The sequence below is a fragment of the Vulpes vulpes genome, chromosome 12 (assembly GCF_048418805.1).
Source record: "Vulpes vulpes isolate BD-2025 chromosome 12, VulVul3, whole genome shotgun sequence".
NCBI classification, from domain to species: Eukaryota; Metazoa; Chordata; class Mammalia; order Carnivora; family Canidae; genus Vulpes; species Vulpes vulpes.
The window spans coordinates 68,244,903-68,261,793 of NC_132791.1; the positions used below are offsets into that span (position 1 = coordinate 68,244,903).

General features: G+C 32.6%; 1 protein-coding gene across 9 annotated transcripts in view; it reads right to left on the reverse strand.

Annotated features, from left to right (window-relative positions):
• Positions 1-16,891, reverse strand: part of AP3S1 (adaptor related protein complex 3 subunit sigma 1) — a 67,722-nt gene that overhangs the window by 4,438 nt on the left and 46,393 nt on the right. For 5 of the 9 annotated variants that reach the window (XM_072728775.1, XM_072728774.1, XM_072728773.1 and 2 more), the window contains one exon: positions 5,280-5,387. In XM_072728775.1, the coding sequence (XP_072584876.1) occupies positions 5,280-5,387 (108 nt within the window). Of the gene's footprint in view, positions 1-2,136; positions 2,178-5,279; positions 5,388-16,891 lie in introns of all 9 variants that reach the window. The other 4 variants (XR_011995605.1, XR_011995604.1, XM_072728777.1 and 1 more) reach the window with 1 other exon arrangement.

Sequence of the window (16,891 nt, forward strand, 5' to 3'; positions counted from 1 at the left end):
CCTCCTTGAAGTTGCTATATGCACATTCATAATTTTGCCCTAACAGCAAAGTGAAAGAACATCAACATTAATAAACACAGTATTAAATGGTTTCAGACTCAAAATCATTAACAAAATAATGGCAGCTTTTGAATGTATGTTTTGAGCAAAAAGGAAAAAGTCAGTATTTTAATTTCTGAATGTAAGGTAGACTAACTCTTAATCTGGGAATTTGTAATAGGTTTGCTCTTTGCTTTTAAAAGCAGTGCTTTAATATTCCAATTATAAACAAACAGGTTAGAAATGCTAATGATAACCCTCTAGTGAGTAAGAACTATAACATTTTATAAAAAATGTTATCAAAATTAGAATATTTAAAAATCTTAAAACCTTCTAAATTATATAATCCATTTAATATAATCTTCAATTTAGTTTTAATTTCTACTACAGCTTTGCCTGTGTGAAATAAATACAGCAGACTAATGTCCAGTTCATGGATTTTATTTGCCAACCATTATAAGTGAATTCAAGGGTCCTCATTATAATTTTGTAGAAGAACAGAGTAAACTTCATTGTCAAGGTAAGAAGCAGAACCAACTCACAAGCTGACTTTCCAGCATCATTGTATGTTAGGGCCACTTTTCTTATTCTCTGTCCTTTGACAATAAGTATTTGATTTAAAAAGAGAAGAAAGCTAATTACTAGTTCCAGTGATGGAAGTTAACAGACCCAAGTGGCTCTTTGCTAGAAAATGACAATTTGACATAAATTAAAGACTAGAACACAGAAATTGGCAGTGACCTGGATCAGTGGAATAAATGAGACCATTATGTATTTTCTATTCTAGGGATGAAGTGATATAGATCTAAGGACCAAAAATGGTACTCTCAGTTTCGTGACAGAGCCTACAATCTTAGGATAAGAAATTAAAAAGCTGCCTGTGTGTTGCTGCTTCTCAAAAACATACAGAAAGTAATAATTAGTGGCTAAAGAGCAATGCCAAATTCTCAGTGGCCTTTTTCTAATTAGTAAAGTGGGCAATCCAACTTGTTGAATTTATATATATATATATATATTTTTTTTTTTTTCCTCTTTGGGACTCAATAAAGTATTTTCATTTTGAAATTTTGAAATGGAGTCCTATAAGCATTTTCAGTTTTCATTTTTACACAGCTTTGTAGAAAAAAAAAGTGCTCACCATTTAGATTCAAAATTTTAAAAAATAATTTACACAGTTAACTTTGGGTATGAAAAATGCATAGGAAATGCCAGAGAAAATTTAGTTTTATAAAGCTAGGAAACTATTAAAAACATTTTCAATATGTGGCAATATGTTTTGTAAAAATATCCAAGGTTTACAATATTTTATTGAGTCTTAGTATAAAGTTTGGATGTCAGAAGGTTGCTACCCTGAAAATCCATTTTATTTTGGTCAAAATATTTAATTACAATTTCTAGAACATTTAATTCAATTTTAGAAGATTTGTTATCTTACGCTTTTTGTTGGCCACTTTTAACATGCCCATGTAAATTAGTCAAAACCATAAAAGCAATTCTGTTAAGACTTTGGAACTGAAAACCATTATGTGGGGGAAAATACTATTTAAACCGTCACTATTCTATCTAAGCTTTCATTGCTTCTCACTTTGTATACAAAACTCTAAATGTTCAGCATTTGGTTTTAAAATTCATAGCCTCCAGAATCCAGCAGGCAATTTGATGTTAGACTCCTAATTTAGAAAGATGGAAAAAAAAAAAAAACTATCTGTGAGAGTTAAATTAAGATTAATTCTACCATATGATGTTGGAAATAAACTCTACATTTTTATATACAAAGTAAACTGTCATTTCTACAAATGTAATTTGTCAGTTAAATGACGATGTTTAAAAAAAGAACAAAAAATTTAAACTTTCTTTTTACAATGCAGGCAGACAAAACAGAACAAACATGACATCAATGAAACACTAGTAAAATACAGTAAGTCCAATAAAAGATGAAGAAACTACAAGGAGAAACTAGAATGGAAAATAGGCTACAGGGACTACATGGGTTCATTAACACAAAGAATTTTTGAGTCTGGCCTAAATAATTAATTGCCTTTGACATCATTTTGCTTTCCCTTTGTTAAAGTACAGTTTTCTCAAAGTCAGCAATACCTTGTCTACCTGTCCTGTCTGGGAGATTGAAAGATAAAGGTCTGTAAGAGAGAAGAATGGAAAGAGCTAGAAAGATCAGGATGTTCAGAAAAAAAGAAGACTGACTTTAAAAACGTAGTGACTATTATTCAGACTCATTTATCTCATTTATATTCATCTTAAATATAACATGAAATACATAAAAGCTAATAAGTCTCCCCAACTCCACCCCTCTACCTCCACCCCCAGGGAGTCCTTTATTCCTAAGAAGATTCCTAAGTGCCTCTTATACTTCCCCCAAATCCCACCAACCTCCCAGCTTAAACCCTCCTTTTCCCAGACCCCAGTGTCACAGTAAACCATTTTTCTTGTCAAATCAGGATAGACGAAAATACATTCAGAGCATATCTTTGTTTCTCCTCTCTTTAAAGATCTGGGAGGTCTTTGCTTCTACCTGTCTAGGTACTGGGAATTAAACCGGTTCACTTTCGACTATCACCAGAAATACACTACCTTTAAGCCAAAATAATAAAATCTTTGATTTCTGACAGAGTAAAGGCATCTAGCTAAATCCATGTTATATCTTAAAAACTGTATCTTAATTATATCCAGGCTGATTTTAAAAAGATATATGCTATTCTGAATACCACTTAATCTTAAAAGTATGATAGCCATGTTTTTTCATCAATCATGATATTCTGAATTTTAATTATTTTTTGACAAGTTTTTGCTTGCATACTAAATTTTAACTAAAATTTAAGTAAGAGATTAATTAAAGCTTATAGTAGATGACCAAATAATTTTGGATTATTCTGCAATTATATATTTGGTATATATATCCAGGTTAAGTAACATGGAAATGGAACCCATATGAAAAGTCTAACATTTTAATGTGTCTGAAATAAAGGTGGTACTCTTCCAAACATAATATGAAAGTTACTGAAGAATTACACAAAGTCAACATTTTTTTGGCATTATCTATTAAAATATGATCAGGACTAAATGGCCTCATTTTGATTCAAAATCCTACTTTGTAATTAAAATATTAGCAGACATCACATATAGAGAAACACTTCATTAAAAAACATAATATTGTGGTTTATTCCCAAACTTTAGACATATTTTCTAGTAAAGGAGAAAAACTAATTTGTAGCAGATAATACCTGACTGTACAAATTAAATTATGATCAGTGGATGAAAAATACTAGTAGCTTTTCCACCAGTATTTTAAATCATTTTAAGCAGAATTGTTTCTGTGAAGAGTTAAGTTACAGTATTCTTTGAACTACTTCCATTGAAAATGTAAACTTTGTATTTTACTGCTCCTTACAGATAAGGAAAAACTGCCTCATGAACAAAGTTTTACTGGACAATCAGAAAGCAAATATCCATTTTGCAATTATTATAGGTCCTTAATGACTTCTGTCAGTATTGTAAATAGCAAACCAAGGAGAAAAAGAAAAAAAAAAGGATACATCAATAAAAAGAAGTTAGAAACCTGGAATATGAACATTCCAGAAAAAAAGGTCAATATATTTTTTACAGATGATTATACAGAAGTCATAAATTACCACATATCCACTCCTTTTTGACAGATTATTAATGGATTGTGTCACTGTTTGCCTCTTGGCATTTAGGATCTATATCTATAGGTTTTTGTAAAGCAAGTTTTAACAGATTACATGAACTTTGAGTTATCACTTAAGACTTTATAGCTTAGAGGTCAGAGTAAATCTTTTACTATACTAAATAATAAAAGGCAAGCCAACTGTACTAAATAATATTCTGAGCTCTTTTCCATGTCCTAAAACAAAACTTTTTGTAATCTAGTTTGTTTTCCCTTTTCAAAAACCAGTATTTTAAAAATTGGCTGTAGAACCCATAAAAACTATGTTGGTATTTAAAAGAGTCATAATTATAAGCTCTTCACCATTACAAGCCTCTTCTCTAGGCAACTCATAGGGATGGTAAAGTGAGATAAAGAGAAATGCAGGACTATTTAACTTTAAAATGGAGCACTGGCAAATGTTTTTATACAAAGCTTCAACTGTTTCCAACCCTCAGATTTTTGATATCCATCATCCTATATTTCATTCAATTCCAATGAACATAGCATTATATTAAACCGATCCTTTGAAGTGCCAACAAGATAAAAATTCTTTACTTGTCTGCTATAAATTAATGCTAGCATATTTTTAGTATCTTGCTGCTTTTGCAGTATAATTTACTTTAAATTAACCAAACACCTGAACTCGTATTTATAATTATAAATAAAAGTTATTTTTCTGAGTTATGACTATAAATACCAGAAGTAACAAGTATAATGTTGAATGACATATCAAAACTATTCATCTTTCTAAACTTCCATTATAGTAATAAGAAACAACCAAAACAATGTGAGCTTCAATGGCTCAACTAAAGTACCTGTTATTGATACTCAGCCTAATATTTGAGGAAAGACTCATGAAAATTCTAAAGTAGGATTTTATACAATGCTATAGTGCTGGTTGATCCTCAAGCACCTAATCGAGTAGCACAAAGCTAGACATGTGTAACTAACTAAATCTTTCTCCTTAGAATGCAGAAAAAGCCATGAATGTATGTATCACTGTATAAAACAGCCAACTTGTCGGTGACCTCCAGGAAGGATCCAGAATTCAAAGATTAAGGCAATTAATTTCTTTTTTTCAGTGTTCACTGAGGCTTGCAAAGCACCAATTGTAACTTGTAACATTACTTCCTCATGAGAAGTAATTTCCTCTCTTATCCTTTTCCAGAAATAGTTCTGCGACACTAAACTCATCTCTAAAATATCAAGTCTAAGATTTCCTTGATGATTACTAAGGTTTTGTAAAGCAAATAATGATTTCATTCTTCAAACAGGCCATTTCTTTTTTAAGCTGTTAAGAATCTAGAATTGTGTTTATTACCCAAGGCAGTTACAACCATAACCAAAAAAAGAATACACAAAACTATCAGGTAGATAGTAGTCACAGAACATTTAACATACTAAGATATGTACATTCCATTTTTAAAAAACTGAATAAGCCTATCAGCTGTACTTAAAGGGTGATACTGAAGGACAAACAGTGAAAGCTACACATCATGCATAATTTATGATCATGCTTACTACCTCCATTAACTAAAGCACTTTCCATTCTTACCTCAGATTTCTCCAGTTTATTTTGTGCATCAATTTGTGTAACAATCTCATTCATGTTGGTCTCCAATACCATTCCTCCCATCACCATTTCTGCAAGAATATTGTGAACCTAAAGGGAAAAATAATACACGTCCATAAAAAAAAATTCACTACAAAAACGTTTCATGACTCCAGCAGCTTTTGTTTCAAACACTGCTATGACTATTTCATAAGTATGAAGTGTAAAATAAAAATAATTTAGAGGGCTACTAATAATAGATGTCTGCTACTACTAATCAGCCTGAGACAGTTACAAAACCTCTTTAAGTCTTAGTTTAATAGGCTGTAAAACAGATATTAATAGTGCCTTCTTCCTAGATTGTTGAAAGGATTCAATGATTGTTGAGAGGATTCCACTCCATGGAAGTGCTCAGAACAAAGTAAATGATCAATAAACACTACCTAACCTATTACTAGGTTAATGCTAAAAAAATTATCTACAATGGCTTTTTATGCCATATTCTTAGCCAATAATCATAAAGTTATTTTATGCTCAAGGCATTTAATGAAGTTATGTGGCACTATAACAAGCTCCTGATTGAAAAAAAGTAAAATTTCTTTTTTATTGTAGGTACTTTAATAATGTTTTTATCCCAAATACTTTCATACAGGCAATACTTAGATTTTGTTTTAAAAATATCATCAAATATATCTTATAATACTAAAAATAGCATCTTCCACTGGGGAGAAAAAATATAATCCAGCTGTTTTTTCATAGGTATTTACTGAATCAAAAATTATCAACTCAAAGCTAAATTAGGGTTTCACAGAAGAGCATACTTTGCTATAACTTTTTAAAATAATGTGGTAATAAGAATGGAGACTCTGAAATTAGGTATGAATACTGACTCTACCACATATTAGTTGTATGTCCTTTAGTACACATACAATTGTTACCTTATCTGTAAAATAGAGATAAAAATAATATAGACACCTCATACAGTCATCATAATTAAATAATTTATGCAAAGTACACCTCATACAGTCATCATAAGAAATTAAATAATTCATGCAAAGTATGTACTATAGTACCTAAAAGATATTATAAAGTAATTTTTTTATTTTAAGATTTTATTTATTTTAGAGAGCAAGCAATTTGAGCATTAAGGGAGGGGGAGAAAGGGGGAGAGAGAGAGAGAGAGAGAGAGAGAGAGAGAGAGAGAGAAAGAGAGACTGAGAGAGAATCCCAAGACGATTCCCTGCTAAGGATGGAGCCAGACATAGAGCTCCATCCCACGACCCTGAGATCATGACCTGAGCCAAATCAAGGGTCAGGTGCTTAACCGACTGAGCCACGCAGGAACCCCAAGTAGTTTTATTTTAAACAAAAACTCGTTTTGGTTAAATACATAATTATATTATTTTATTTTCATTCCTTTATAAGACTGCATGCAAATATATTCATGATTTTTAAATCCTATCATTATTTACTAATTTTTCATTTTGGAAAGATGGACACCTCATGTACAACTCTTGAAGAAAGGATCACAGAAATTACTTTTCTTGTAAACAAAACCAGAAGCCACAATTGTTTTAAAAACTAGTGCTAAAAAAATAAAAATAAAAACGAATCCTAAATACCATCATTTCTAACTGCTAACTCTTTTGCAACTAAATACCATTTATTAAAACTATGTTTTGGTGCTACACTCATGGTATTTAGTTCAATTCTCACATCAACCTTTGTTACAGTTCAGAGAATAAGCCAGCCCAGTTTGCTCAAGACCCAATAACTATTATGTAGCAAATGAACAATTAAAACCTAAGTCTGAGTGATCCAAGTCCAATTCCTTGTTTTCTTCTGTTAACAATAATACATGAAATTGATACGGCAAATTAATTTTTAGTCATAATCTATGAAGATTCAATTAAAGATCAAGAAGGTTACTGGATGATAAACTATAACTACCCTACAATAGTTAACATATAATATATGGAGGAAAAATGTTCAAAAAGGAAGGCCATAGGCCATGGAAGAATTCATTAAAACTTCTGTTTTAGCAGTGGAACCTCTCTCTCCTTTTTAAAACAAAATCTCATGAGAAAGCACAATTTGTAATACATGCTGATAAAAGTATAGCAACTCCACCAACCCCACTTTGCTCAGGTTTATGCATTTACTATTGCCTTTTCAAAAATATCTCAGAAACACAATCAGATCAGCGGAAGCCATAGATTTCAGTATTTTAGAAATGTTTACCAAGTTTAGAGGTATTAAAATGAATAGCCCACAAATGGGGGTCATACCCAAGAAATTCTAAGAACATATGTGTCAATACAAGAAGGACTAGGATGTAAATTTGTCCTCAAAATAAATATAACTCCTATGAAAGCAAATTTGGAAATCCAGAGAAGATAAAAAATACAAATGAGACCTGCGAGCTAAATCCTTAAGCATAATCTCATTTATTAGAAATATAATAAATGCCTAAAGAATATATTCTAGATGAGGAGATATATTACATAGAAGTTCTAGGAGATTAACAGTATGGGATGAGTCATTAATTGGGAGATGAGTCCAAAATTATCAAGGTCATGACGTTCAAATAAGGTATGGAGGGATCATTTAGAAGCTGTCCAGTTACAGAAAACTTCATGTTCCAAGAATTGGGAGGAATTTTTGGCAGACTTCATAAGAGAAAGATGATAAAAGCGTTGCTTTCAGATTTGCCCTAACACATATAGCTGACATATTCTAGTATTTTGTTTTATAAATTTTACCTAAAACAGATTTTTTTTTTTTTTAAGAGAGAAAGAGAGTATGTGAGGGGCAGTGAGGAGAGGGAGAGGGAGAGAGAATCCTAAGCAAGCTCCACACCTAGCAAGTAGCTCAACCTGGGGCTGATCTCAAGACCTGAGATGGTGACCTGGGCTGAAATCAGGAGTGGAACACTTAACCAAATGAGCCACCCAGGGTCCCTTACCTAAAACAGATTTTAGTGGAAATAAAAGGGTGATAACTATGCTTGAAATAAAACTCATCTACTAAACCCTTGATGTTTACCTAAGTGTTCAATGAGTTTTTATCCCCTTTTCTTGAATTTTTATAGGTTTTAAGTGTTTTTAAAAATAGCAAATACCACATTAGTAATGTATTTTTGCTTTTTTGTTTGTTTTTACCTATATATGCCCCTCTACCCAACCACATAGCTTCTTATGGACATACACCATAACTGCTAATTTCATTTTTACTTTTAAAAATCATGCTATAAGCAAATAGTTAAAAGTTCAAGCTATATAGAAACTTACACATGAACAAGAAGTCTCCACCACTCTCTACTTGTTACTAGGTCTCTCTATCCAGGGATAATCACAGTTAATTGTATATTAAACAGGTTTCCACCACTTTCTGAAAGTTCCCACTATGCCCTTCACTTTAAAAAAAGACCTACATCCAGGATCCCTGGCTCAGCGGTTGAGCACCTGCCTTCGGCCCAGGACGTGATCCTGGAATCCCGGGATCGAGTCCCACGTCAGGCTCCCTGCACGGAGCCTGCTTCTCCCTCTGCCTGTGTCTCTGCCTCTCTCTGTGTGTCTCTCATGAATAAATAAATAAAATCTTAAAAAAAAAAAAAAGACCTACATCCATACCTGTTTCTGCTAACTGAATGAAATCCAAAGAGAATTTTCCAGAGTGGCTGGCTGCACTTTCATGTATTTAGGTAGTAAATAGTATGTGTCAATGCAAACTTGGAGACTTTTGCTTAGTACTACTCTAACTTATTTAAGATTAAATGGTCTTTATTTTATTTTATTACTATTTATAAAAATATTGCACAATTGTAGGTATCTAATGACTATATACAATTTTTTCTTCAAAATTATTTATCTCAATTATCGTGAAATTCAAAAGTTAAAGAACAAGCCATGTGGTTTTTTAAAGCAATTTTCACTACCCCATTAGTGAACCATGTTTATTAAATGTTTTTAAAGTTTTTGTTTAAATTCTAGTTAAATTACAGTGTAATATTAGTTTCAGGTGTACAATAGAGTGATTCAACACTTCCACACATCACCCAGTGCTCATTACACATATTTATCAAATACTATGTCAGCAGCATTCTGGTTTGAGTAGAGCGGACGTAATTAGTGGGAGGGTAAAATGAAGACTAAATCAAACATATTTCACTTTTTAACAGTAACAAGCCTTCTATTAGACTGAAGTAAACATAAAAAAGGATAAGGAAAGGAAAGGATGTCAAAGAGTTCACAGACTCCTTTCTACAGTTAGTCACTTGTTTGTAGAATGTAAAAGTTACTTTGCTATAACTTGTTGGAAATGAAGTCCTCTGCACCAAGTATTTTTTACTTGGACTATATTAATATCTGACTATAGGGATGGTCAAATAAAATATGACATATCATTCTGTTGAATTCTTCACCTGAGAATAAAGCTGATATGTATGTACTGATAGGATTCATTTAAAGACAGATGAAGTTAAAGCCAGGCACAGAACACTGTGTGACCTCAAATCACTGTGTGAACTCGAAAAACAAAATCACTCACTAAACCAAAAAAACTCTGCATATCTTTGAAAAATATACAGGAAAAAAGTCTGGAAGCCTACCTACCCAAACAATTACTTCAGCTAAACAGTGTGGGATGGGGCTGAGTGGGTATAAGGAGGAGGACAAGGTAAGAACTTAGTGTTTAATCATATAGCCTTCAGTATTGTTTGACTTTTCTGTTTCTAAAGAAAGATAAGTGGTATTATTGTAATTTTAAAATAAAATATTTTACTATGGATAATGGTATAATGTTCTTTAATGGTTGTACATCTGTCAGAGACACACAGACACAAACAGGTATCACATATCCTTCTAAAATAACTACAAACTACTTGAGGAATGGGATAAGGGACTATTCTTCATATAACCCTACAGGGTGTTTAGCACTCAATAAATATTTTGTAAAATGTGTTTTGCAAGGAACACCTCCTTCATCTCTGCTTGCAGCAAAACGAATCTAAGCAGGAATTTTAAATATAAGTGCAGGAGGTGCAAAGCAAAGTTATCAGTCTACTTTAAAAATTGTAATACCATATTACTTGATTTCTTAAAAAAGATTGATTTATTTTTTTGAGAGAGAGAACACTCGCCAAGCTGAGCATCAGTGGGAAGAGCAGAGGAAGCAGGAGAGAGAATCCCAAGCAGATTCGACACTGAGTGTGGAGCCCCATGCAGGGTTTGATCTTTCACCTTGAGATTACCACCTCAGCCGAAATCAAGAGTAAGATGCTCAACCAACTGTGCCACTCAGGCAGCCCAAGACATCATTTTTTAAATTATTAAGACAGAATTGTCTCTTACAATGAAATGATCAACTATTTTTTTTTATTAATGTAGGTTCTTGCTAGTTTTTTTTTTCAATTTATTTATTTGAGAGAATGAGTGAATGAGCAATAAGAGTGGGGAAACAGATAGAGGGAGATGGAGAAACTCAAACAGAGCCTATGGGGGGGCTCCATCTCATGACCCTGATATCATGACTTGAGCCAAAATCAAGAATTAGATGCTTAACTGACTGAGTCATTCAGGTCCCCCAATAATCAACTATTTTAAAGTATGTTAGAACATTTTAATTTATGTACTTCTGTGGGTCATGTTGTTACTAATTTGATAATAAAACATTAATAGATATTTGTTAATAAAAATTTTAAACAACGGACCTAATGTAATCTATTAATACCTGTATTTATAATTCTATCTGTGGTAAATCTCTTTGTATTTTGACATTTCTTCAAATCTAAGCTACAACTGATTATTTAAAAAACTATCATTTTACATACTACTGAAAAGGAAAAACAGTCAATTAAATTATGATAAGCCATAGAATGTAACATTAATCCCAATTTCAAAGTGTTACAATGTGAGAGAAATCTGCAATTTTAGAGTCAGTGAATTATAGTATTTTCTCACCATTTTTAGCCCTACACATGTTGTTAAGTAAAATAAAAGCAATGATAGAAATATTTAAGTAAAAAAATGAATGTTTTGGGGGTTTATTGGTGTCACTGCCAACATTAAAGAAAAATAAAAAGTTTAGCTTCAGTAATATATCCTTTCAAAAGATATTTACCACAATTTCATTAAGTCTAAAAATATTTTTAAATTTTTCTATAATCATTCTCCAACAAGACAGCTGATGTATTTAAGTGTTTTATAAATCAAAACTAGTGTTGATAATGTTATTAGCCTTAAGAAAGTGTTTGCTAAGAAAATAACCAGTTTTACCATCATTTGGTTACTATTACCTTGAGACTGAGCCAGTTGAACAGGTTCTTCTGCTAAAGAGTACTATTCCCCCAAAACTACTGATTTTTTTCTTCATATGCTGTCAAAATGACCTATCATTATAATGACCTATCTATACAGCAATATAATATATATATCATGAAAGAAAATCTTAAACTATGACAATTTTGAAAATAATTCTGAAAGGAATTAGGATTATATTTTGTTAGTCTATCAACATTTTGATACAATTTTCAAGACAAAAATAGAAAGGGAAAATATATAAGATATTAATAATAATGAAGACATTTGTTAATTGCTAACCAATGAAAAGCAACAGGGATGTAGTAATTCCAATAGCTTAATCTATTTTGGTACACAATGCATTTTATATACTAACACTGAATATGAATGTCTCAAAATCTGAAAATTCAAAATATTCAAGTCTGACTTAAAAACTAGAAAGCTGTTCTACTCTCTATTATATATTCCCGGGTGAGTATCAAGAAATCCTTTTTAAAAACTGCTTATTATAGAAATCAGAGTTGCTCAGTAAAAGATCTTAGAATATTCTAATTCCCTTTTTCCCCTTCGTGGTTTATGTGTTACTGGTGACTTGTACTTTAGTGCTACAAATTCTTTTCATATTAGTCCCACAAGTACTTTAACAATGTTCTTTTATCTTTACTCACAAATTTACATCTTTCTTTGTTGTTCTTCCTTATTAACTCATTCCTTCTTATATCTCACATTTCCCTCTGTGTAATCTATCTTCTTTTAGAATTTCCTTTAGTAAAGCCTCACTGGTAGCAAATTCTCTCATTATTTTTCTCTGATAATGTCTATTTTGCCATCTTATTGTAAGATTTTTTTGTTGACTTGAGAATTCCAGTTGGGTAGTTATTTTCTCTCAACGCTAGGTCTTCTAACTTCCGTGGCTGCTATTGAGAAATCATTACCTTCATTATTGCTAAGAGCAGTGGTTAAATTGGGAAATGTTTCTTTTATATCTGGATGATTTTAAAAGCTCTTTCTCTTCAATTGTACTACCATTAATCTAAATGTAGATCTATTTTTATTTATTCTGCTTGTGATTCTTTTATATGTGGATTGGTATCTTTCTTTAATTTCTGGTAAATTCCCAGCCATTAGATATCCAGATATTAAGAGCATGCCTTGTTCCTTCTCTCCTGTTCTTCTGAGACTAATAAATGTTCATTAGATCTTTCTTGCTCTCTTCTCCCTGACGTATAAACCATCTTCCATGTTTTCACTCTTTCTTATCTTTTTAAGCTGCATTATGAATAGTGTTCTATCTTTCCTTTTACTCAGATACATGTAATCGACATTAAAGTACATATTCATTCACTGAAATTTTTAATTTTGACTTTTTTTCTTTTTGCCTCTTCTAGAAATTCTATTGAGGTTGTGTTTTTTTGTTTTTTTGTTTTTTTTTTTTTTTTTTTGAGGTTGTTTTCAAATCACCTAGGCTGTTTTTTGTAATACTTGATTCACTCCAAATTTTTATGAGGATTGTCTTTCTAACAACCTGTTCAGTCAATGGGATAGGGGCTGGTGTGTCTGGGGGCCAATTTTTGGCTGGTGCTGGCAGGGTAGAGTGGAGACTGGCATGTCTGGGGTTTAGCTTTCCAATGGCTCAGCCAGCAGTCTGGTTAAAGAAAGGAAGAAATGAGCAAATAAATAAATGCATCATGAATAATGAGAATAATAAGAAAGAATAATCAGAATAATCTTTCACTGTCAGAGTAGCAAATTGCAAATATGGAAAAGGAAAATGATAGAATAAAATCTGTAGTGTTGCACTATGCTCTGAGGTATTATGATGAACTCAATGATTTTTGAAATATATACAGATATAGAAATAGATTAGGGGGTGCATGTGCACACATACACATAACTATATCTATTTGCCAGCTTGGTTCAGAGAACCAGGAGTAATATTACCCTTGAACAAACATGGTACCAAGATTGTTGTTTCTAAATATCGTTGTCTGTGAAAAGGAATCAGGGTTCCTTTAAGAAACAGCTGACTCAGAATAGAGAATATGTAAGATGCTCTGTCCATAGAAAAAGCCTAGAAACAATAACCAGCCTCATAATTAAGAGCACCTCCACACTGTGGCTTCCATATACCATTTCCCACTATAAAAAGAATCAGGGCTCCTAGGAGGAATGGCTGATAGCATGGTTAGAGGAGGATATTTACAACATGGGTCTGCAGCAACTAGTTGTGACAGAATACAAAACTGCTATCAAAACCTATGAAGGGGAAGGAATGGCAAAAGGCCTCAGAAGACAACCTGAAGGGGCTCCCCCTGGTCAAAGAAAGGGCAATGTGAGCACCCAGAAGAGTACTATCTTCAGTTGGTTAAAACAAATCAAGCATATTAAAATTCCTATGTCACGAAAAACTAAAACAAAACAACACAACAATAGTCATTTTTTGGTGGGTATTAGGGAACTGAACTTTTAGGAAAACTGACAATAAGGGGAAATAATTTAGAATTTATCCTGTCCTTCCTATATAAACTGTATCTTTTAAGCCCATCATCTCTTTTAATAAATAGTTTCATTCAATTCACATTTAGTGTACTGAATAATAATAGACCAATTTTAAACTCGTACTTTCACTTTTATCATGAAGTTGATCATATTTTATTTCTACCTTCTTTTAAATCACAGATTCTGTTTATAATCTCATTAATGGTTATAATCTATTTCCTTGCTCTCTTAAGTAAGTAGGACTTTACTATTACTTATGAAACCTTTTTATATGAGTGAAAAACTTTTCAGATCAGACTTTCTTGGTGTGTGTGGCACCTTCAGTCTCCACATCCAAACCAATTTTGCATAAAGAGGCTGTCCCACCGCTTCAGGGTGACTTTTGAACTAATCTAGTCCAAAAGCAGGCTAAGGGTTGTGGGCAAAATTCTGTACCTCACCCTAAGGAAAAATGAGCTGAGCCAGTTAAGAGATTCCCAACTGCTGGAAGGTCCAGGGCTGCTAAAGGGTTGAAAATAATCCTACTCTCTCCCAGAAGGGCTTAAAATAAGACTAGCATTGTTTTGGACAGAAAATGTAGGGATTGGAAATGTCTATTTAACCTGTCTCTGATTCTTGCTCTCCTGAAGCTTTTTGTCTCACTTCATTGAAAAAAATTAAAACAAATACTTATCCCAGAAAGAAGACATACAGTTAATTTTGGCAGGTTTTAAAATAGTGATACTCGGGATCCCTGGGTGGCGCAGTGGTTTGGCGCTTGCCTTTGGCCCAGGGCGCGATCCTGGAGACCCGGGATCGAATCCCACGTCAGGCTCCCGGTGCATGGAGCCTGCTTCTCCCTCTGCCTATGTCTCTGCCTCTCTCTCTCTCTCTGTGACTATCATAAATAAATAAAAATTTAAAAAAAAAATTTAAAAAAAAAATAAAATAAAATAGTGATACTCTATTGTGTGAAAGGAACAGGCTATAAAAACTACAGACTATCTGATCCCATTTCTGCTCTTAAAAGCATATTTGTTTCTGTACTTATTTGTACAAAAAAAATCTAGAAATACACATGTTCTAAAATGTTAATACTAATGTTAATTAAACAATTAGACTGAAGTGGTTCTAATACCTTAGCAGCCTAAGTAAGCAAATCAAAACCTAAGCCTGTAAAGGACTAGAGGCTAAGAAATCAAAACTTAAAGAAAATCAATCACAGCCAATTAAGCTTTTCCAAATAATACAATTGTGGAAGTTATAATCAATCAGATAATCTCCTTGTTTTGCTTCTGCCTCTTTTCTATTAAAGCCTCTCCCCTAGCTCCCGTTGGTGGAGTACTCCTAACTGCTTCTGGCTTGGCACTGCCCAACCTGAATCAATTTTTGTTCAAATAAATTAAAAAATTTTTATAATATGCCTCAGCTTTTCCGCTAACACTAGGAAATCTCTGAAACTGAGATGACTTCCATCTATTTTCCACTTCTGTGTATTTTCTGATTTTTCTAAAATGAATGTATATCAATATAAAATAGAAATTTTAAAAACACTGTGTGTCATGTGTGGAAGCTGTAGATGAGTGAAACTTAATTTCTCTATTAAAGAAATCTTTTATTCTCTAGTAAAAATATGAGAACTTTAAGTATAACGTTTACAAGAGATTCCTCAATTTTCTGAAGAAACTGCTAGATGACATAAGCTAATGATCTTTGAATAGTTGAAAGGTCTTTTTATAAAAAAGACCTTTTTAAAGCATTTTAATCATGTACCAAAACATAATTTTGAATACTGCAAACCCTAATGCCTAAAAATAACAGAAGTGTTTGTGTGAAAAAGCATAAGATACAGTAATTAGAGAAAATCAGTAGAAAACTAAAAATAGGTTCTTAAAAATATCAAGCTTAAGTTCTCTGTCCAAAATGAGTTAATACATAAAATCAAATCACTTAGTAAATGAAAAATATAATCTAGAGGACTGGCTAATAATAAAAGTATGTCTTTTGATGGTTCACAAATAATAGAATACATTCTTTCCTTATGCAGCTTGACTGTAGTAGCAGTTATATAACTCTATACATCTACGAAGACTTAACCATATGCTTAAAACTGCTGAATTTTAATGTGTGCAAATTACACCTCAATAAAGCTGATTTTTAAAAATCACATTTTATGCTAAAATTTCCAGCATATTATTTCAGACTATTTTATGCCTTAATCATTCAAAACAATCTATTAAACTTAATACAGGAAAAAAAATCTGTATATGGTAAAAGTGGATTCTTTTCTTCCAAAAATTCCTTTTCACTAGTACCCAGTAATACTGGCTAGAAAGTTCAGTCATCCTTCCCTCCCCTCACCTCCAGCTTTCAGCAGACCACCATCTCCTGTCAACGCACTTTTTTTCATCCCTACTGCCTTAGTTCACGTCTTTCTGGACTATTGCAATAGACTCCTTATTAATTTCCCTGCCTTTATCCTCTACCTACCATACCAATCCAATCTTCATAATGTAGAAAAAAATGGTGTGGCAACAAACAAACAAACAAACAAACAAACACAAAACCCACCAATGTTCAACAAAGCAACAATAAATGTCAATAAACACTTTATTTAAAATATTAAAATGGTTCAATGCTACAATGTCTAAAAGCCATGGCACTGGGCACCTGATTATTAAAATGGTACAATGTCTAAAATCCATGGCATTGGGCACCTGGGTAACTCAGTTGGTTGAGTGTATGACTCTTGATTTCAACTCAGGTCATGATCTCAGGGTCGTGGGATTGAGCGCCGCCTCGGGTTCTTCGCTCGGTGCAGAGTCTGCTTGTCCCTCT